At 44.1% G+C, this 21,677-nt stretch overlaps 1 protein-coding gene across 4 annotated transcripts in view; it reads left to right on the forward strand.

Moving 5' to 3' along the window:
* The first annotated feature begins 985 nt into the window (after positions 1 to 985).
* The window catches only part of FAM168B (family with sequence similarity 168 member B), a 29,696-nt gene continuing 9,004 nt past the window's right edge, over positions 986 to 21,677 (forward strand). For 2 of the 4 annotated variants that reach the window (XM_044291675.1, XM_044291677.1), the window contains exons 1-3: positions 986 to 1,115; positions 7,141 to 7,220; positions 9,958 to 10,038. In XM_044291675.1, coding sequence (XP_044147610.1) covers positions 7,151 to 7,220; positions 9,958 to 10,038 — 151 coding nt within the window. In that variant the 5' untranslated portion in view covers positions 986 to 1,115; positions 7,141 to 7,150. The remainder of the gene's footprint in view (positions 1,116 to 7,140; positions 7,221 to 9,957; positions 10,039 to 21,677) is intronic. The other 2 variants (XM_044291676.1, XM_044291678.1) reach the window with 1 other exon arrangement.

Below are 21,677 nucleotides of genomic sequence, written 5' to 3' on the forward strand. Positions count from 1 at the left end.
GCATACACACTATACATACACCACACACTGTATACACACTATACATACACCACACACTGTATACACACTATACATACATTCCACACTGTATACACACTATACATACATTCCACACTGTATACACACTATACATACACACCACACTGCATACACACCACACTGTATACACACTATACATACACCACACACTGTATACACACTATACATACACACAACACTGCATACACACTATACATATACACCACACTGTATACACACTATACATACACCACACACTGTATACACACTATACATATACACCACACTGTATACACACTATACATACACAACACACTGTACACACACTATACATACATACCACACTGTATACATACCACACTGTATACACACTATACATACACCACACACTGTATACACACTATACATACACACCACACTGTATACACACTATACATATACACCACACTGTATACACACACAACACACTGTACACACACTATACATACATACCACACTGTATACACACTATACATACACACCACACTGTATACACACTATACATATACACCACACTGTATACACACTATACATACACAACACACTGTACACACACTATACATACATACCACACTGTATACACACTATACATATACCACACACTGTATACACACTATACATACACACCACACTGTATACACACTATACATACACACCACACTGTATACACACTATACATATACCACACACTGTATACACACTATACATACACACCACACTGTATACACACTATACATACACAACACACTGTATACACACTATACATACACACCACACTGTATACACACTATACATACACCACACACTGTATACACACTGTCTACACACAAGGTTTGAAAACACAGGGGCCTTCACAGTGACTGAGCGGCTCTCGCACACCACGTGACCAATCCACGTCTAGCCCCGCCCTCAAACCCAGACAGTGGGGCGGGAGATGCGGAGCCCCCCATCCGGAAGTGACGTCAGGGGCCCGTAGGTTGTTGCTGCGCAGTATTCCCAAAGAAAGAGAAAATTCCCGACACGGAGACCTGTGAACACTGCGGAGTCCTGAGCCAGAGGTGAGCGGAGGTGCGGCAGGAGAGGTGGATGGCTGTGCAGGCAGAGGACGGGCGGTCGCCGCCCCCTGCCAGCCGTCCTCTACCTGCATCCTACCCGGAGGTATCACCGGTGCCCGGGATGCGGCCTAGCCGCCCCCTCTGCTGTATAGCAGCTGGCTGTCCCTGTCCTGCATATTGCTGGCGGGGGAGGGGCTGACATGTAACGTGTGTGCAGATGCAGCGGTGCAGCCTGGCACCGTTCATTATGTGTGAGGTCCATGGTGATGGCTGGCAGACAGTGGGGACCTAGCCCCATGTTACCACACTGGTGGATGGACCCCTGCTGATGGGCATTGTGACCCCTCCCCCCCTTCTCCGTTACTTCACATGTGGCTGGTGGCCCCTTTGTGTGTTTTTACCATTTTCTAGAGGTGACCCCTCTGCCAGCCTGCCACCCACTGGTTTCCAGTCCATCTTTAGGACCAGTGTCATCCATGAACCACAGACTGGTTGCTATGGCTTTTCACTAGCCTGTCAATGCATCCATAGCTACTAGGCTGACTGGCTACTCAGGTCTCTTAGTGCAAGGTGCCCTGCCTGACCTAGAGAAGAGAGGACATAGTCTCAGAGGCCACTGGGCTTCAAGTGGAAGCTGCTGGGCATTCTGGGAGTTGTAGTCTTGCAACACCTCTATCATGGGCAGTGCCTACCCCTAAGGAACATACCGAGGGAGATTTATCAAAACTGGTGTAAAGTAGAACTGGCTTAGTTGCCCCTAGCAACCAATAAGATTACACCTTTCATTTTTCACAGCTCCTTTGGAAAATGAAAGGTGGAATCTGATTGGTTGCTAGGGGCAATTAAGCCTGGGCTCCAGACAAAAAAAATATCAAAGAGCCATTGGCTCCTAACCTGAAAAATGTAGGAGCCATATAAAAATTTTTAGTTGCCAAATTAAAAATACATATAATTACGGTATATTTAAAAAAAAAAAAAAAGTCTTACCTAGGGTTGTCACGATACCATAAAAAAATAAAACGCCAAAAAAGCCGCATGCATTCCACATTTTATAGAACGTCTGGACCATAATAGAACAGTCCGATCCTAATTTTTGTTGGGACAAGGTGACAAAAAAATGGCAAACTATGTTTTCTATTTTTTTTCTGTTACGGTGTTCATCGCTAATAATTTTTTTATATTTTAATAGTTTGCACTTTTTCGAACGTGGCTATGTATTTTTTTTATTGTTTATATATTTTATATGTAAAATTGGGCAACGGGGTGATTTAAACTTAATAAATATATATATTTTTTTTTTAAATTTTTTTTTTTTTTTTTTTATTACTTTACTTTTTATTTAATAACTATTTCCCCCCCTTAGGGTCTAGAACCTGAGATCTTTCATCCCTTGTCCTATTCACCCTGATGGATCTCTATCAGGGTGAATAGGACCTCACACTCTCCCTGGGCAGCAGGGAGCCGACTATGGCAGCCAGGGCTTCAGTAGCGTCCTGGCTGCCATGGTAACCGATCGGAGCCCCAGGCTTACACTGCTGGGGCTCCGATCGGAACTGCCACCAATGATAATGATACTTGGGGGTTGGGGGGAGGGGGTGCACTGCGCCACCAATGATTTTGCTTTATAATACTGGACTGCACCACCAATGAATATAGTTTATGCTTAATACAAACGCAGGCTGCACTGTGGGTGCCGGCCATACCTGGCATTCAGGCTCTATGACTGCGCGCTGCAATCCGCCGCTATTAACCCCTCAGATGCCGCAGCGCAGCCTGCATTTGTATTAGGCATAAACTACATTCATTGGTGGTGACTGAACCCCAGTATTATAAAGCAAAATCATTGGTGGCGCAGTGCAACCCCCCCCCCCCCCAAGTATTATTATCATTAGTGGTTCAGTGGCAGTTCCGATCGGATCCCCAGCAGTGTAATCCTGGGGCTCCGATCGGTTACCATGGCAGCCAGGATGCTACTGAAGCTCTTCAGCAATTTAGCAATTTTAAGTCAAGTTACACCAGATTGATAAATTACCCCCTATGTTAAGTAGAACTGGCTTAGTCGGCCATAGCAACCAATCAGATTCCAGCTTTCATTTTTCACAGCTCTTTTCAATAATGAAAGGTAGAATCTGATTGGTTGCTATGGGCGACTAAGTCAGTTCTACTTTACACTAATTTGATAAATGACCCCCTATGTATTTCACTTGCTTTCTGTTGACCTGTGCCTATTGTGGCAGGACCGACCACCTAATGCAGCTATCTGTTGTGAAACTACAACTCCCAGCTTGCTTAATTAATTTCTACAGGGAAGCAAGTGTGGATGTTGGGAGTTGTAGTTTCACCATAGCTGGAGTCCTGCCGGTTGCTGATTCCAGATCGAATGTGTAACGTGCAGGCGGGTTTTTGACTTGCCAGACCCTTGGATCAGCTAAACGCGCCTGGATGTCGGGGCATTGGAAGGAAAAGTCCGCTCCAGAAGGGTTTGGCCAACTAAGTCCGTGTTCACACGTCAGTGTTTTGCATCAGTTATTGTGAGCCGAAACCAGGTGGCGGGAGTCTTTCCATTAGTTCTCATTCATATTTCCTTGTCCGTGATGACACTGGTGAGAAGGGGGTCAGTGTTTGGTCCGTTTTTTTTACTCTCTGCGAAGGCCTCATGCACACGACCGTATGTATTTTCTGGTCCGCAAAACATGGATCCACAAAAAATACAGATGACGTCTGTGTGCATTCTGTATTTTGCTGAACGAAACAGCTTGGCCATAACAGAACAGTCTGATCCTTGTCCATTATGTGGCCAATAATAGGACATGTTCTATTTCTTTGCCTGACGTGCACAGAAACTGAATGCACACTGAGTAACTTCCGTTTTTTTTTTTTTTTTGTGGACCCATTGAAATGAATGGTTCTGTTCGGCTCTCTTCATGTCCATTCTCGGGGGGGGGGGGGGGGGGGGGTCCCTTTCTGCTGCAGCCTGGGAGACTGAACGCCCAGGGTGAAACAGGGAAGACTCGGCCTAGTAGAACCAATTCAGTGAAGATACCGGAGGACACGGCGGGCAAACGGAGCGGCGCCCAGGGATAATAGTAAGTGCAGTGAGATCCCGGGGCGCCGCTCTATGTAGCCTGATAATTATCTTACAATGTTTGGACCGATGAAAGGTCCTCTTTAAACTCGGGTACAAAAGTATTCAGAACCAGGTGCTGGCTGGTAAAATGTAGACTATTTTTCATGGGACAACCCTTTTAGGGACCCAGCCTAGTTTGGTACTTAAAGGGGTATTAAGTAGTCTAGGGTATAACTATTGGTTCGGTGGTGGTCCTTTCACTGAGACCCTCACTGCAGCTCCCTCAAATGAATGGAGCGTCCATTCTTTTCTATGGGAGTCCCAGAGATAACCGAGTACAGCGCTCGTTCATTTTTATTATTTTGGAGGTACAAGTTGACCAAAAAAAATAAAAATTCTGCCTTTTGTTTTTTTGTACGGTTTACCCTGCAGTTTGGGATAATTTAAAGGGGTTCTGCACTTTGTTTTAACTGATGATCTATCCTCTGGATAGATCATCAGCTTCTGATCGGCGGGGGTCCGACACCCGTGACCCCCGCCAATCAGCAGTTTGAGAAGGCAGCAGCGCCGTGGCCTTCTCACTGTTTACCACCGGCCAAGTGACGTAACGACTAGTATCAACTGGCCTGGGTGCGGCTAAGCTCCATTCAAGTGAACAGAGCAGATACTAGTCGTGATGTCACTGGGCCGGCGGTAAACAGTGAGAAGGCCGCGCCGCTGCCTTCTCAAACAGCTGATCGGCGGGGGTCCTGGGTGTCGGACCCCTGCTGATCAGAAGCTGATGATCTTACCAGAGGATAGATCATCAGTTAAAACAAAGTGCAGAACCCCTTTAATAGAGTTGTTACAGACACGGTGTTGCCAATTATGTTTACATGGGAAGGTTCTTTTTTGGTTGTTTTTTTTAAATTTTGCTTTACTCCTTAGGGCATTTGAAATTGTACTATACACTGCAGTACTTCTGTATTACAGTATATCAGGATTTTCACAGGCAGACACTTTATATCCTGCCAGAGACAAGATGCTGAAAATGTGGTCTCCAAAACGGCCCAGGCCGCTGTGACCACTACTTGGCACCCTTCTGTCGCAGTCTTGGGGTGCTAAGCTCCCTCCACCTAACCACTCATATTCTGCCGTCTCTATTGACCGTGGTATCTGAAAGGTTAAACTGCCAGGAATGGAGTTACTGTATCTCTGATCCTGGCAGTGAGAGCGGGGTACCAGCTGTACAATGCAGATGGCACCAGCCCTGTTCACACCACAGATTTTGCCAGTGTCAGAATCCACTCTGGCAAGAACCCTCCAGTTACTGCCATGGTTTTTCAGATTGAATGCAGTGGATCTGTCTGGTTTTAGCCCTGTTCATTGGGGCTTATCTGCGAGCAGACTCCAGTGGTGTCTGTGCGGATCTAGAAAGCGGTCTGTATATAATCTGCTGCCGCGTGGACTGCCATTAAAAAAGAATGAGTGCAGGTTTCAGCGTGGTAGCCATGCCGAAATCCGTGGACAAAATCTGCCACGTGAGAATACCCTAATGGTACATTGCAGACAGGATCCTGTGACCAATTAAAAGTAATAAAAAAAACACACTGTCCTGTCTACAGTCCTGCCACTTCTGGTCCTGTAGGTTTTGAAGTGGGTTAGTCCCGTGGCTCTAGTGGCCACGAGATAGAATGGCATGACATTAGCAACACATGTGATGCTGAGGCCAGTGATTGGCTGCAGCGGTCACGGGACCAGGGCTCAGGTTCCAACTATTGGGATTGTTGGTGCATAGGTCGGATAACCCCTTTAATTTTTGGAGCTGTGTGACGTACACCTAGCAGAGCGCAGTGGTCCTCCCTGCAGTGCCACTGTCGCTGTTCGTCATGTCAGAAATTGCCTCCTAGGGGAGATTAGAAGTTTCTTATAGAGGAAAAGGGTGGTCTCATGACTCCTGGCTTCACCTAGAGCCAGGATGGCCAACCTGAGGCTCTCCAGCTGTTGCAAAACTACAACTCCCAGCATGTCCAGACTGTCTACAGTTGTCAGCCTACAGCAGGGCATGGTGGGAGTTGTAGTTTCACAGCTGGAGAGCCACAGGTTGGCCATCAATGACCTAGAGAAATTCTAGAGGGGTCCAGGCATTTTCTTCATTGTCTTGACCTTGGTTGCTAGATAGTGAAGCTTGTGGTGATCAGACATGTAGGAAATCACTCCCAAGATCCACATATTGGGGGACATTTATCATTCTGCCTTTGTGTGTTTTTTGGCGTAAAAAAGTCTGGTTTTGTGACTTTTTAAAAGCCATTGCAGCATTTTGCGCCGACCTCGCCAGTCTTCTGAAAAGGAGGAGTGGTGAGGGCAGGGTGTGAGCGGTGCCATCCACCTCTGATCGTTTGTCACTATTTTCACCAAAAACTGCATAAATAATTGCGCCCAGAGAGCCGGAGGAGGCGGGTAATAATGACCAGCGCTGCCATTGTTCATCTGCCCTTATCACTTTGCGTGGATTTACTTATCCTGTAGCCTTTTAACCAAAATTGTACCTAAAAGCATACCTCTGGCATCTGTGTTTTTTTGTTTTTTTTTATAAAATCCCTGACCGTTCCAGGTCGAGTAGAGCAAGTGCAATGTCCCTGGCGTTATTATGTGTACTTCTTATAAGTTTGATAAACGTCCGCATAACAAAAATGGGAAATACGTTCTAAGTGCTGCCATGTAACAGCAGTAAGCCGGCGCCATGACCGCTATGGGGGGTTTACTAATTGTTTGTACACCATCCTCACCACTTACCAAAAAGCTGTTGAGCCCCCAGATTTATCATCATTTCTGCCAGTTTTTTGGCACTGGCGCCATCAAATGCATTAAACCACTTGTTTTTCGCGGTTTTCTTTTTTGAAGTTTTTTTCGTCAGACGTGCTGCTGGCAGAGTATAGCGGGCACTATTAGGAAATATTAACTTTTTCTTCTTTCTTTTAGGTGTATAATCATGAATCCTGTGTATAGCCCCGGGTCTTCAGGGGTTCCTTATGCAAATGCTAAAGGTATTGGTTACCCTGGTAAGTATAGTATATGACACGCTCCTCATTTATTCCTCTAGACCAGTGATGGCGAACCTTTTACAGACCGAATGCCCAAAGTGTAACCCAAAACCCACATATTTATTGCCAAGTGCCAACATGGCAATTTACCCTGAGTACTACAGTCCAGTATAGTATATCTTCCATGTACTTTACTATTTAGCTATAATAGCCTGCCTGCGCTGTTCATAGAGTGCCCTGCGCTGATGAAGGGCAGGAAAAGTCTAAGGCATATCGTACACCATAGACTTTTTCCAGGGTGCGGGTGCCGCCACCACTGCTCTAGACCTACACTTACCGTAACTTAGTATCTTGCACAATAAGTCTGGTTAGTATAGTGAAAAGGGCCCGCAAAGTGAAGGAGGGCGCACAGCGCGGCCACCATCCATTCATTCCTAAGGGAGTTCTCAGCTATTTTTGGCATCCCACTCGGCTATTTTCGACAGTCCGATTAAAATGAATTGGAAGCTCACAGCGCAAGCGCGGCCACCGCTCAATTCACTTCTATGGGGCTGATGGAAATAGCTGAGCCAGCTCTCGGCTATTTTCAGCGATCCCATAGGAACGAATGAAGGGCGGTGTGCCCTCCTTCACTTTGCATGCTCCGTTCTAAAGATAGGTGGGACCCACACCTATCAGACATTAGTGGGCATATGCCCTAGTACCATTACAGCGATACCCCATTTATATAGCGCTTCTGGTGTTTTAAAACATTGAAAATCAATGTTGTTTTCTTTTCATCGCCATATTCTGACCCCCATAACTTTATTTTTTTATTTGTGTATGGAGCTTTGTGGCGGCTAATTTTTTGCAGGGTGATCTGTAGTTTTTATTGATACAATTAGGTCCTCACTATTAAACCCTTTGAGACCTCTCCCGTACATGTACACCAGAAGCCTGCACTTTAACTATGGCACCGCCATAGCTTCAGCTTTCTGCTGGTTCAAAAAGCATAGACCCATTAGGCTGATCTGCATACATTTGACCCATCAGATGCAGTGGTCAAATGCGACCACGGCATCTAGTGGTCCGGAAGCGGGAGCCGTGCCCTCCCATAACTGTGTTCCCTGACTGAGATCAAGGAGCCTGTATAAGGAGGGACAGTCAACTGGCAGAGGATTCCAGCAGGCAGTACCGTTGCCGGATCTGGCAATCCGGGCGCAAACTTGTCAGACGGATCCGGTTGCATTGAAATGCCGGATCCGTCGCTCCGGTGTCATCCGGAAAAACGGATCTCGAATTTATTATTTTTTTGCATTTTTAAAGGTCTGCGCAAGCCAGAACACTTAATCCCGAATCCGACACTAATACACTTCAATGTAAATTATTGCCGGATCCGGCATTCTGGCAAGTGTTCAGTATTTTTGGCCGAAGAGAAAACTGCAGCATGCTGCTGTATTTTCTCCCTCCAAAAAACGTAAGAGGGACTGAACTGATGCATCCTGAACAGAATGCTCTCCATTCAGAATGCATTAGGATAAAACTGATCAGTTTTTTTTTCGGTATTGAGCTCCTGTGACTGAACTAAACACCGGAAAAGAAAAACGCTAGTGTGAAAGTACCCTATGATACATAACTAATTTAAAAAATATATACACATCATCGGCATCTCCTCCATGTGCGAAAACGCCCGTACTATTAAAATATAATAATATTAATATCATACGGCGAATTTCGTAATGGTGAAAAAATTAAAACGGCCAATTCGCCATTTTCAACTCCTCCAAAAAAAATTAAAAAAAATTGTAAAATGGAATGACTGAAAAGTAGATCAACCTGCAAAAATTGAGTCCTCGCACAGCTCCGTACACACAACTGCAAAAAGAGTTATAAGGGCTGTTTCACACGAGCGGATGCCGTGCGTGGCATCCGCTCCGTGAATGACAGCCAAGACCCGATGCGGACTGCAGAAGCACGGAGCAGTAACATAACTGATAATGCTCCGTGCCTCTCTGTGATCTCTTTACTACAAAATCACAGTGAGATAAAGTTGTCACTGTGGGTCACAGAGAGGCACGGAGCATTATCAGTCATGTTAATGCTCCGTGCCTCTGCAGTCTGCATCGGGTCTTGGCTGTCATTCACGGAGCGGATGTCACGCACAGCATCCGCTCGTGTGAAACAGCCCTAAGAGTCAATATGATGATGGGAGGGAAAAAAAATGTTTCAAGTTTTTTTTTTTTTTTTTTTTTTTTTTATGCAAGGAAAGCTATACAAGTGTGAGATTGTAATTGTGCTGAGGTGGAGAATGAAGATAACTGGTCAATTTTATTGTATAGTGAAAGCTGTATAATAATAAATAAAAAAATGGCAGAATTTATTTAGTCTTGAGAAGAGACGTCTAAGGGGGAACATGATTAACTTATCTAATGTATAAATGCGCCTTACAAAAAATACGATGAAAAACTGTTCCATGTCAAATGCCCTCAAAAGTCAAGGGGGCACTGCCTCTGACTGGAGAAGAAAAAGTTCAGTCTCCGGAAGCGTCTTTACTGTATAGACTTCCTCAGGACGTGGTCACAGCAGGAACAGTGGACAGTTTTATAAAGAGTTTAGATGAATGCTTAAAAGTAAAAAATATAAATGCTTATAAAAACATGTAGAAATCTGAGTCTCGCTTCCTTCTGGGATTCGCATCCCCACCTGTCCCTTGGTTGAACTTGATGGACTTATGTCTTTTTTTTTCAACCGTATTAACTATGTAATATATATTTAGCAGGTTTTCCGATGGGGTATGCTGCTGCTCCAGCCTACTCTCCTAATATGTATCCTGGCACAAATCCTGCCTTTCCATCAGGTAAGCAACTGTGTTGCATGTATTGTCTGCGTAGCCTGTTCTAATACATACTGTGTGTACCATCTGTATTGATCTGCTCCATTACTGTCAGAACGTGGACCTCCACCTCAGGAACTGATCATTTGTCCGACCACACTTGTTACAGGTACCATGAAAAGCCATGCAGTGTGAAGATCCTTCTGCCTATATATGTATATGTTCTTTAAAGGGCTAACCCCTCCTTAACCTCTTCCAGTCTGCATGCAGTGGCTGGAGGTGGCCTGACTTATGGAAATGGCCAAGCGGGTGTTTCCAAATCTCACAAGTTCCCAAAACAGTGCAAAGTCTGCTGTGCTACTCTGTTTCCATAACCTCCATTCACTTGTATAAGATTTGGGCTGGAGGAGGTTGGGGAAGTAGGTCATCCCAAGATAGGAAATACCCCTTAGGGCTCATGCGCGTGAATGTGTGCCAGCTGGGCCTGCAATGCAAGGGCCGGGGTGCGCACCGTACAACAAATGTGGACTCATTCGCTTGAATGAGTCCGTAATCCCGAAGATACGGAGCGGAAGGCCACAGAAGCACTACGGAGTGCTTCTGTGGCATTCTGGTCCGAGCCTCCGCACCGCAAAAAATATAGAACATGTTCTATTTTATTTTTTGTGGTACGGACAGATCGCGCACCCGTTCAAGTTTAATAGATCTGCATCCATTAGCGTAGGCCATACGGACGGTGCCTGTGGATTGGGGACCACAATTTGCATGAGCCCTTAACTTGTTAATGACCAGCGAGTGTTTGGGTTCTAAAGGACTATACGCTTTTTTACTTTCTTGTTTGCTCGTGCAGTGAGTTAACAACTCTGTTTTTATTTGTTGGGCCACCAAAATAAATAAAAAATGTAGCTTTTTATTTTTTTCATAAAAGGCCTTTTTTTTATTACCTGTTTTGTTAATGTTATTGGGGATAAAGTGTAACAAAAGTGAAAAAAAAAAATGATGTTTAATTTTTAGTTTTATTCAAGTTTCCTTATATTGTGTTGGTCATTTTGATACATAATATGCATAGTCTTGGGTGAACGAGGCAGCAGTTGCTCACTGCTTGGAATGGCGTGGGCAGTGTTTTTTTATTTTTATTTTTCCTTTTATTTTTTTTTTTTTAACATTTTGTTTTAGATTATGTAAGTATATATTTTGGACGATTAAAAAGGCGTTTCTATGCTCCTGAAATTGATGACCTATCCTCAGAATAGGTCCTCAATATCTGGCAGCCTGGGCCGCCCTTGATCAGCTGATCCTTGCAGCCTCTAGCGCTGGAAATAGGACTTTGAATGGAAGAGGATACAGTGTATACAGTGTGATGGCCGTGTTAGGTTACTGCAGCTCAGCTCCCGTTCACTTAAGGCCTCATGCACACCACCGTCACAGTATTGCTATACACAAACCACATATCCGGACATTTTTCACTTTCAATTCAAAATTTGCTCTCACCCTTACTAGAAACAGCTACTTTGGTTTCAATATGGACAAGTATAGGATATGTTTTATATTTTGTGGAACAGACACACAAATGCAGACAGATGACAGCCATGTGCGGTTTTTGTGGACCCATAGAAATGAATAGGTCAGTGTGCAGTACGCAATAAATGCAGATCGGACAAGAATACAAAATAGTTATGTGCATGAGTGCACTATTTTAGTGCATTGCGCATAAAGCAGTTATGAAGCATTTTTAGTTTTTTCTTCTTTCGTTTAACTTTATTTAAAGGTGTTCCCAGATAAGTCAATACATGAAAATAATGAAGACAAAATGACCTGTTACAAGTGTGCGTAGATCATTTATTAGATACCTTAATGAATATACTTCTGATGTGAAGAAATAACTCTAAAAACGAAAAATGGTGAAATATATATATTTACGTACAGCGGGAAAAAAGCCAGCAGCACACCATGGAATTCAAAGAAACACGTGCGGTATATTCACCCAGTGTCATGTAGCGGCGACGTTTCAATCCGCTTGTTGCGGTCTTTCTCAAGCTATGTGCACATGTGTTACAACCACATTCTAAATAGGTGTGTCAATTAATGATACAATAAAATCAATCAAATACAAAGGTGAACAAAATTCATGATATTAAGATTTGAAATATCTAAAAAAAAAAAAAAAACAACTGGGGGATTGCGATATTTAGTGTTCCCGTTCATGCGCAGAAGCCGAATGGTTGACGCTGCTGAGGCCGCGATGCTCCATGTGTGCAGGTGATCAGCTGATTGTGTGAGTCTTTTAATTTACACTATATAATGGGCGCACCTGTATTGTGTAATTATATTCTATGTATGTTTACAACATATCATGTATTTGATTATATAGCACTGTAATATTATCAGTGTCCAGAGTACATAGATAAAATGAGTTTTTTTTTACATATTTCAAATATTAATATCATGAATTTTGTTAACTTTTGTTTTTGATTGATTTTATTGTATCATTAATTGACACACCTATTTAGAATGTGGATGTAACACATGTGCACATAGCTTGAGAAAGACCGCAACAAGCGGTTGAAACGTTGCTGCTACATGACACTGGGTGAAAAAAACGCTCGTGTTTCATTGTATTCCATGGTGTGCTGCTGGCTTTTCTCCGCTGTATTGAATTGGACCGTGGTGCTGGTTCACACTAGCCTGATTTGCACCCGAACAAGACAGTGTGCTGCATCTTCATTTTCCTAATATATCCATCTCTCTCAAACAAAATAAAGTAGCAGCGCACTACTAAATGCACTAAGACTGTGTGAACAGGTTCAAATACATGACGCCAATACTTACTAATGAGCAGCGAAGAAGCTCTAAGCACATATTATTGATCTAAAATATGTCTGGCCCATCTACCAGACGACAAGGTAGCTTCAGATGGGACCTACTCTAACACGGAGTGTCCAGCTCCGTTGTTACTAGTTAAAAGCACCAAGGGGTGGGGGATGGGCAGGGGGTGCTAACTTCCAAAGAGGATGCCTAGTCCTCTATAATATACAAATAACGGAACACCACCTCTAGAGACAATCGCAGGTGCAAGCTACCCGACAATAATACAGCAAACAAATAAGGCTGCTTTCACACTAGCGTTCGTCGGTCCGCTCGTGAGCTCCGTTTGAAGGGGCTCACGAGCGGACCCAAACGCCTCCGTCCAGCCCTGATGCAGTCTGAATGGACGCGGATCCGCTCAGACTGCATCAGTCTGGCGGCGTTTAGCCTCCGCTCGCCTCCGCACGGCCAGGCGGACAGCTGAACGCTGCTTGCAGCGTTCGGGTGTCCGCCTGGCCGTGCGGAGGCGTGCGGATCCGTTCAGACTTACAATGTAAGTCAATGGGAACGGATCCGCTTGAAGATGTCACCATATGGCTCAATCTTCAAGCGGATCCGTCCCCCATTGACTTTACATTGAAAATCTGGACGGATCCGCGCAGGCTACTTGCGCACTTGCGAATTTTTTTAAAGTTATTAATGCAGACGGATCCGTACTGAACGGAGCCTCCGTCTGCATTAATATGATCGGATCCGTTCAGAACGGATCCGATCAAGCGCAAGTGTGAAAGTAGCCTAAAGTAGCAGCACACCACTAAATGCACTAAGACTGAGTAAACAGGTGAATGTGTGAACAGGGTCAAATACATGATGCCAATACTTACTAATAAGCAGTAATGAAGCTCTTAGCGCATATTATTGATCAAAAATATGTATATAGAAGGACGTATATACAGTATGTATGTGTGTATGTTCCACGATCATTCAAAAACGCGACCATCGATTTTAACAAAACTTGGTATACACATCTCTTGCTACCTGGAAAGAAATTTTGTGGGGGTCACAGATCTCTAGGACGTACCGTTCCTGAGATATTCCCAAAAAATGACCCTCGTTATCCAATACAAGCCTGCAAGTCTTTCTCTTCATATCCCAACTGCCATACACACTGTCACATGACCCTTATCCGCCAATAGAAGCTCGCAGGCTCTTAGTCTCCACATATAAACAGTTTTACTCCAGGTTTCCGTAACAACCCAGACAACTTTCTTTACTTCTGTAGGTCAGCTTTAGGCTAGGGCTACTCGACGACATGTGTCGCGCGACAATAAGTCGCACGACACATAGGGCACTGCTACATATGTCGCGCAACATTTTTTTATTTTTTTATAATGATAGGCTGGTATGTGAGGTCTCAGCGATATTGCATCCATGCTGATGTGGCAATGTCTTACCATTGTTGTCTTGACGTCACATGACTATGGATGTAAGTCCTTGGATCCACTGTAGTGTAGCAGAATAACGGTAAAGAGGACCTGTCACCACCCAATACAGTGCAATCAGCGGGCAGGAGGAGCTGAGCACGACGGCAGATACTTGTTTTGTCGGACTCTCTTCCTACAAAACTAATGTATACATCCTTTACATGGGCTGAATAGTGGGGATATGGGTTGGTATGAACACTCGTTCCTGATAATTGGCCTAAGGAAAAGGTGCTGGCAAGCGGGTTATCGTCCTAAAACCATTGTCCATGTTGATCTGCTTAGGAGCATGGGGACAAGTGTGACTAGGGTATCATTCATTCACTTGTCCTTATATAGTGGAAGTGATTGCAACATGTAAATGTTTACTTCATCCCCAATAATTGCCTGACTATAGGTCCGTGTAAAAGGACTAGGGTTGAGCAAAGCGAGCTTAGGCTCATGAGACTTCAGGCATTCGATTGTACAACTTGGAAGCCATTTTAAAACGGCAATCTATCAATCTGCTCAGCTCCTCCTGCTCTATAACATGCACTGCATTTCATGGTGTTTATTTTGTTATTTCTGGGTAGTGTTTTTAAGGGGATATGTCAGGATGATGCAGACACTGGGCGTTGTAAAGTATATTATCTGCTCTAGGTTTCAGTTGATGGTGAATCCCTTCAGTCTAATTTGCATACAACATGTCCCCTTCAGCACAGAGCTAGAATTGCTGAAGTGTTGACATGTTCTTGGCACAGTCTTAAATATCCATCCATCCTGAACTAATACCTTATATTTTCCCATCTCCCTCCACAACCATTGGTTATGCAAGGATGTAAGCAGGCGTAATGGCTGGCGAGCTACATGTCATGTGAGGAACTGTGGGAACCGTAGACTTTATTTAAGAAGCTCAGAACTGGGTGGAAGGAGTCATATCCACCGGAGATTAAAAGGGGAAACTAACATATGAGAGACTCATTACATACAAAGCGAGATATTTGAAGCCTTTATTTGTTATAATTTGGATGATTATGGCGTACAGCTTATGAAACCCCAAAGTCACAATCTCAGAAAATTAGAATATTACATGAAATCAATAAAAAAAAAAAGGTTGTTAAATAGAAAAATGTAGGACCTCTGAAAAGTATAATCATGCATATGTACTCAGTACTTGGTTTGGGCCCCTCAATGCGGCGTGGCATGGATGCTATTAGCCTATGGCACTGCTGAGGTGTTATGGAAGACCAGGATGCTTCAATGGCAGCCTTCAGCTCTTCTGCATTGTTCGGTCTCATGTCTCATCTTTCTCTTGGCAATGCCCCATAGATTCTCTATGGGGTTCAGGTCAGGCGCGTTTACTGGCCAATCAAGCACAGGAATCCCATGGTCATTGAACCAGGTTTTGGTACTTTTGTAAGTGTGGGCAGGTGCCAAGTCCTGCAGGAAAATGAAGTCGCCATCTCCATAAAGCTCGTCTGCGGAAGGAAGCATGAAGTGCTCCAAAATCTCCTGGTAGGCGGCTGCGTTGACTTTGGACTTAATGAAGCACAGTGGGCCAACACCAGCAGGTGACGTGGCACCCCAAATCAACACAGACTGTGGAAACTTCACACTGGACTTCAAACATCTTGCATTGTGTGCCTCTCCATTCTTCCTCCAGATACTGGGTCCTTGGTTTCCAAATGAGATGAAAAAGTTACTCTCATCAGAAAAGAAGGCTTTGGACCACTGAGCAACAGACCAGTCTTTTTTTTTTTTTTTTTTTCCTTTAGCCCAGGTAAGACGCTTCTGACGTTTTGTTCAGGAGAGGCTTGACAAGAGGAATACGACATGTGAATCCCATCTCCAGCCTCAGTCCACTCCTTGTTAATGTCCCAAACACTTTGGAATGTCCTTTTCCTGACATTCCTCTGCAGACTGCGGTCATCCCTGCTTCTTGTGCACCTTTTTCTTCCACACTTGTCCCTTCCACATAACTTTCTATTAATGTGCTTTGATACATCAGTTTGGGAACATCCAACTTTCCCTCCTTATGGAGGGTGTCAATGATGGTTTTCTGCACAACTGTCGGGTCAGCAGTCTTTCCCATGATTGTGATTCCTACTAAAACCAGACTAAATATTGAATCTTTTCACAATATTCTCAATTTTCTGAGATTTTGACTTTCATAAGCTGTAAGCCATAATCATCCAAATTATAACAAAAGGCTTGAAATATCTCACTTTGCATGTAATGAGTCTATCTCATGTGTTAGTTTCACCTTTTTAAGTTGTATTACTGAAATAAATGAACTTTTTCGTGTTTCACCTGTACGCAGCTGAAATTGCCAGCAAATCCTGTAGGTCATTATAAAGTCTCATCACTGGGATATGCTATCAATTTGAGATCCCCACTGACAATGAAGGGGCAGTGCTGGTGTTTTTCACTTGGATGGCGCTGTCCTGCAGTTCCAGTGGCGGGAGCCCTGCGATGCAGTGATAGACTGGCTAGAGTCCTCAGCGCTGTGGTCCCTTTGTTCTTATGATCAGTGGGGGCTCCAGAGGTTGACCCCCCCCCCCCCCCCTTTATTGTAAACAACACTTCTGAATTAAAGGGAATTTGTCAGCAGTTTAATGCTGCATTAACTAAGGCCAGTGTAAACTGATGACAGACACCTTTAAAAAAACTCTGGGTCAGTTGCTCGAACTGACCCAGCCATGTTTTCTATAATCTGTTATTGAGCAGCTCGAGTGCTAGAGCTATTCAGTACACAGTGGAAGCCAATGATTCCTGACATTCATGAGGTCTGGGCTCTCCTCACCTCATACTGCTGATTTGCGTATTTCTCCCTACTGCCATTAGCGGCTCAATGTATTGAACAGCTCTAGCTCTTGAACAGATTCTAGAAAAATGGCTAGGTCATTTCAAGAAAGCGACCTAGCATTATACTCAGTATCTGTAATCGATTTATGCTACCATTAGGCCTCTTTCACACCTCCCTGGTGACATCCTTGACAAAATTGTCACTCAAGTATCCTCCCTAGACATTTTATTTCAATTACTCTATATTTTGTTTTAGCCGTAGGCTACTTTCACACTTGCGCTTGATCGGATCCGATCATATTAATGCAGACGGAGGCTCCGTTCAGTACGGATCCATCTGCATTAATAACTTAGAAAAATTTCTAAGTGCGAAAGTAGCCTGAGCGGATCCGTTCAGACTTTCAATGTAAAGTCAATGGGGGACGGATCCGCTTGAAGATTGAGCCATATGGTGTCATCTTCAAGCGGATCCGTTCCCATTGACTTACATTGTAAGTCTGGACGGGTCCGCCTGGCCGTGCGGAGGCTGAACGCTGCCAGACTGATGCAGTCTGAGCGGATCCGCATCCATTCAGACTGCATCAGGGCTGGACGGAAGTGTTCTGCTCCGCTCGTGAGCCCCTTCAAACAGAGCTCACGAGCGGACAGCAGAACGCTAGTGTGAAAGTAGCCTTAAAGTGGTGAAAGGAGAAAAAGCACCCCGAATTTTGTTACATGATGTTTCCGAGTACAACAATACCCCCTTTGTGGTCATAAACTGCTGTTTGGGCACACTGCAGGGTTCAGAAGAGAGAGCACCATTTGCATTTGAGGCCTAGTTTGATGATTTATTAGTCAGTGATTACCATTTGAGCCCAAACCAGGTGCTGCTATAAACACAGAACAGGTACACATCTTTCCCTTATACCTTGTCTGTGGAGGCTCCAATCCTGGTTTTGGCTCGCAATCGCTGACCAAAAACACTTACATGTGAATGAGGCTTTATACACCACTGGACAATGACAGGAGAGGCTCTGAGGTGAAATATAAAAAAAAAAATTCCAAGAAGTGACTCCATTTTAGAAACCACAATCCTCTCAAGATTTACCAATGCAGAGCGGATGCAATCTGAAAATTGTTCCACAGTGCCCAATTTGTTGTGCTCAGCTGGTGCCATTTGAGACGCACCACACTTCTTGAATTCATAGGCAGGTTTTACTGGGTACGGAAATGCTATAAATATGGATGTAAGCTGCTGTATGGACACACAACAGGGCTCAGAATGGAAGGAACCCCCAATAAGTGACCCCATTTTGGAAACTAAACCCCTCAAGTTATCTATCAAGTGGTCTATGAAGCATTTTGATGCCACATGTTTTTTATTTATTTTTTATTTGGGGGGGTTGGTTTATGTTTATCTAATTTTATAGAGCCGGTGTTCCGTGAAATTGTGGTACCTGTTAGAATCTGGTACCCTCGTCCCTTCCGCACCGGAAGCTTCAAAAGGAGGTGTGATCTTAGAGCCCGGCACCTGGCTGAAAAGAAGGCGTGTTGGTGCCTGCGCACAACCAACTAGGTTACCGTAATTTTACATGCAGTGCCTGTGAACGCGCACAGGGAGGAAGGAAGGGTGCCTTTGATTTACGGGCCACATCGTATGCGCGAACCAGATTGTGAAGCAGACAGTGTACTGAAATATTACAGCTCATGCTTGTCAAGGAGGGGAGGGAGGGACGCAGGGAGGTTACATTTACGACAGTTAAAATTGGGTACCCCGGGAGGTTCAGCCAATCATGTTGCGGGCAAACCTCTCTCCGCTCCTTTACAAGCGCGAGCTGTAATATTTCGGTACCCTGTCTGCTTCACAAGGCAATCTGGTTCGCGCATGCACGGTGGCCCGTAAATTAAAGGTACCCTTCCTCCCTCCGCGGTAACAGGCGCTGCATGTAAAATTACGGTACCCAGGTTGGTTGTGTGCAGGCACCAACACGCCTTCTTTTCAGCCAATCAGGTGCCGGGCTCTAAGATAACGCCTCCTTTTGAAGCTCCCGGTGCGCCTACGTCACTACCAGAAGTGATGAGGGTACCAGATTTTAACAGGTACCATAATTTCATGGAACACCGGTCATTATGGATGTGGCGATGCCTAATATGTCTTTTTTATTTTGCTTTTATTTATTATTATTATTAATAATAATAATAATATTATATATATATATATATATATATATATATATATATATATATTTTTATTTTTTATTTTTTTATACAGTAAATGGCTTACTGAGGGAAGTAGGGTTGCATCGGGTATCGAATTATTGATACCCAATTGATACTTTTTGTACTGGTATCGATTCGATACAAGGATTTGACATTTACCGATACTAGGCTGCCCTTTTGTGCAGCCTAGTATCAGAGAACATGGAGCATGCTGCTCTCTGCACGCTCCATGTTCCCTCAGCAGCACAGGGGAGAAGGAGTTACACTCTCCGTCCCCCCTGTGCTGCTGCCACCAATGAGGTGAGAGAGGGGAGGGGCTGTGGCCACCCCGCCACCAATGATGATCACTAAACCATTAATACAAAAACAGGAGGAGGGTTTCGGCGGCAGAATCACATAGCCAGCACCCGACCTCCCCTGTCATAGAGGCCTCCTGTATTTGTATTAATGGTATAAAAACATTGGTGGCGCAGTGCGCCCTCCCCCACCCCAGTATTAAATCATTGGTGGCAGAGGCCACAGGATCTCCCCCACCCCCTCCCCTTTATTAGTGGTGCAGTGGCAGTTGTGATCGGAGCCCCAGCAGTGTAATCCTGGGGCTCCGATCGGTTACCATGGCAGCCAGAACGCTATTGAAGTCCTGGCTGCTATAGTCGGCTCCCTGCTGCTGTGTGTACTATGCACAGGACAGCAGGGAGAGTGTGAGGTCCTATTCACCCTGATAGATCTCTATTAGGGTGAATAGGACAAGGGATTAAAAGATCCCAGGTTCTAGCCCCTAAGGGGGGAAATAGTTATTTAAATAAAAAGTAAAAAAAAAAAAAAAGTTAAGACAAAATATTAAGTATAAATCGGCCCCTTTCTCAATTTTACATATCAAATATATAAACAATAAACCTAGTACATATCGCCACGTCCGAAAAGTCCATACTATTAAAATATAAAAAAATATCTCCTATGCTGTGAACATCGAAATCAAATTTTTTTTATTTATTTATTTTTTTACTGCAAAATTTTCCATTTTTTTGTCAGCTTGTCCCCTCAAAAAAAAAAAAAATAGGATAGGACTGTTCGATTATGGGCCAGACATTCCAAAAAAAGCAGAATGCACGCGGATTTTTTCACGTCGTATCGAGTATCACAATACTTTCTTATGGTATCGAAATTCAAATTTTGGTATTGTGACAACCCTAGACGGAAGGGGGTTTTATTTTATTTATTTATTTTTTCTAATACACTTTTTATTTTAGTCCCACTATGGGGCTTCAACTTTTTAAGGGTCTGGTCCCTTTTACAAGGGAGTACAAGTACTTCATTGAAACTGTCAGTATTAGGGCTCATGCACACAAATGTATTTTCTTTCGTGTCCGTTAATTTTTATTTTTCCTACCGTATGCGGAACCATTCATTTTCACTGGGTCCGGGAAAAAAAACGGAAGTTACTCCGTTTCCGTATGTCCACATGTCCGTTCCGTAGAAAAATAGAACATGACCTATTATTGTCCGCATAAGGGACGAGGATAAGGACTGTTCTGTTAGGGGCCGGCTGTCCATTCATACCTCCCTGTCCGATCTGACACAGGACAACTCTGTGCTGGGTGGTCAGGCGGCTACTGTCCAGTGAGTGTAGCGCACGCGTCCAGTGAATTGGATAGGACCTATGTGTGACACTTGCTGGGCCTTGTCTAGTTGCTTCAGCAAATGCAGCGCTCCTCTCCATGCCTGATATTAAAGAAGGCTGAGAGCATCCCTTTAAGATGTCGCCTTTTAACCACTATGGCTAGGACCTAATGGAAAGCATGCTGCAAAAAAGAAACTGCAACATGTGCCAAAAAGGTAAAGTAAGGTGTGGTCAGGGATTTGTGGACCAGTTAGCCAGTCAGTCTAAAATTAAGGGGCACCAAATGATAAACTGTGGAGCTAATGCAAGCCTAATGTGTGTTGTGTGATGATATCATTCAGATTAGTCAATGTTCGGAAAGGGATTTTCTGGGACTTGAATGGGACTAAGTTTACAGAGCTGTTGTTTTTCTGTCTGCTCATCAGTAGAGGTGCAGGGAGTTGGTTCCTCACCAATCCTAAGAAGATAGCCAATCAGTATTTAAAGGGAACCTGTCACCTGGATTTTGGGTATAGAGCTGAGGACATGGGTTGCTAGATGGCCGCTAGCACATCCGTAATACCCAGTCCCCATAGCTCTGTGTGCTTTTATTGTGTAAAAAAACGATTTGATACATATGCAAATTACCCTGAGATGAGTCCTGTCCCTGACTCATCTCACATACAGGACTCATCTCAGGGTAATTTGCATATCTATCAAATCGTTTTTTTTTCCACAATAAAAGCACACAGCGCTACGGGGACTGGGTATTGTGGATGTGCTAGCGGCCATCT

This window comes from Bufo gargarizans, chromosome 4, assembly GCF_014858855.1.
Source record: "Bufo gargarizans isolate SCDJY-AF-19 chromosome 4, ASM1485885v1, whole genome shotgun sequence".
Classification (NCBI taxonomy): Eukaryota; Metazoa; Chordata; class Amphibia; order Anura; family Bufonidae; genus Bufo; species Bufo gargarizans.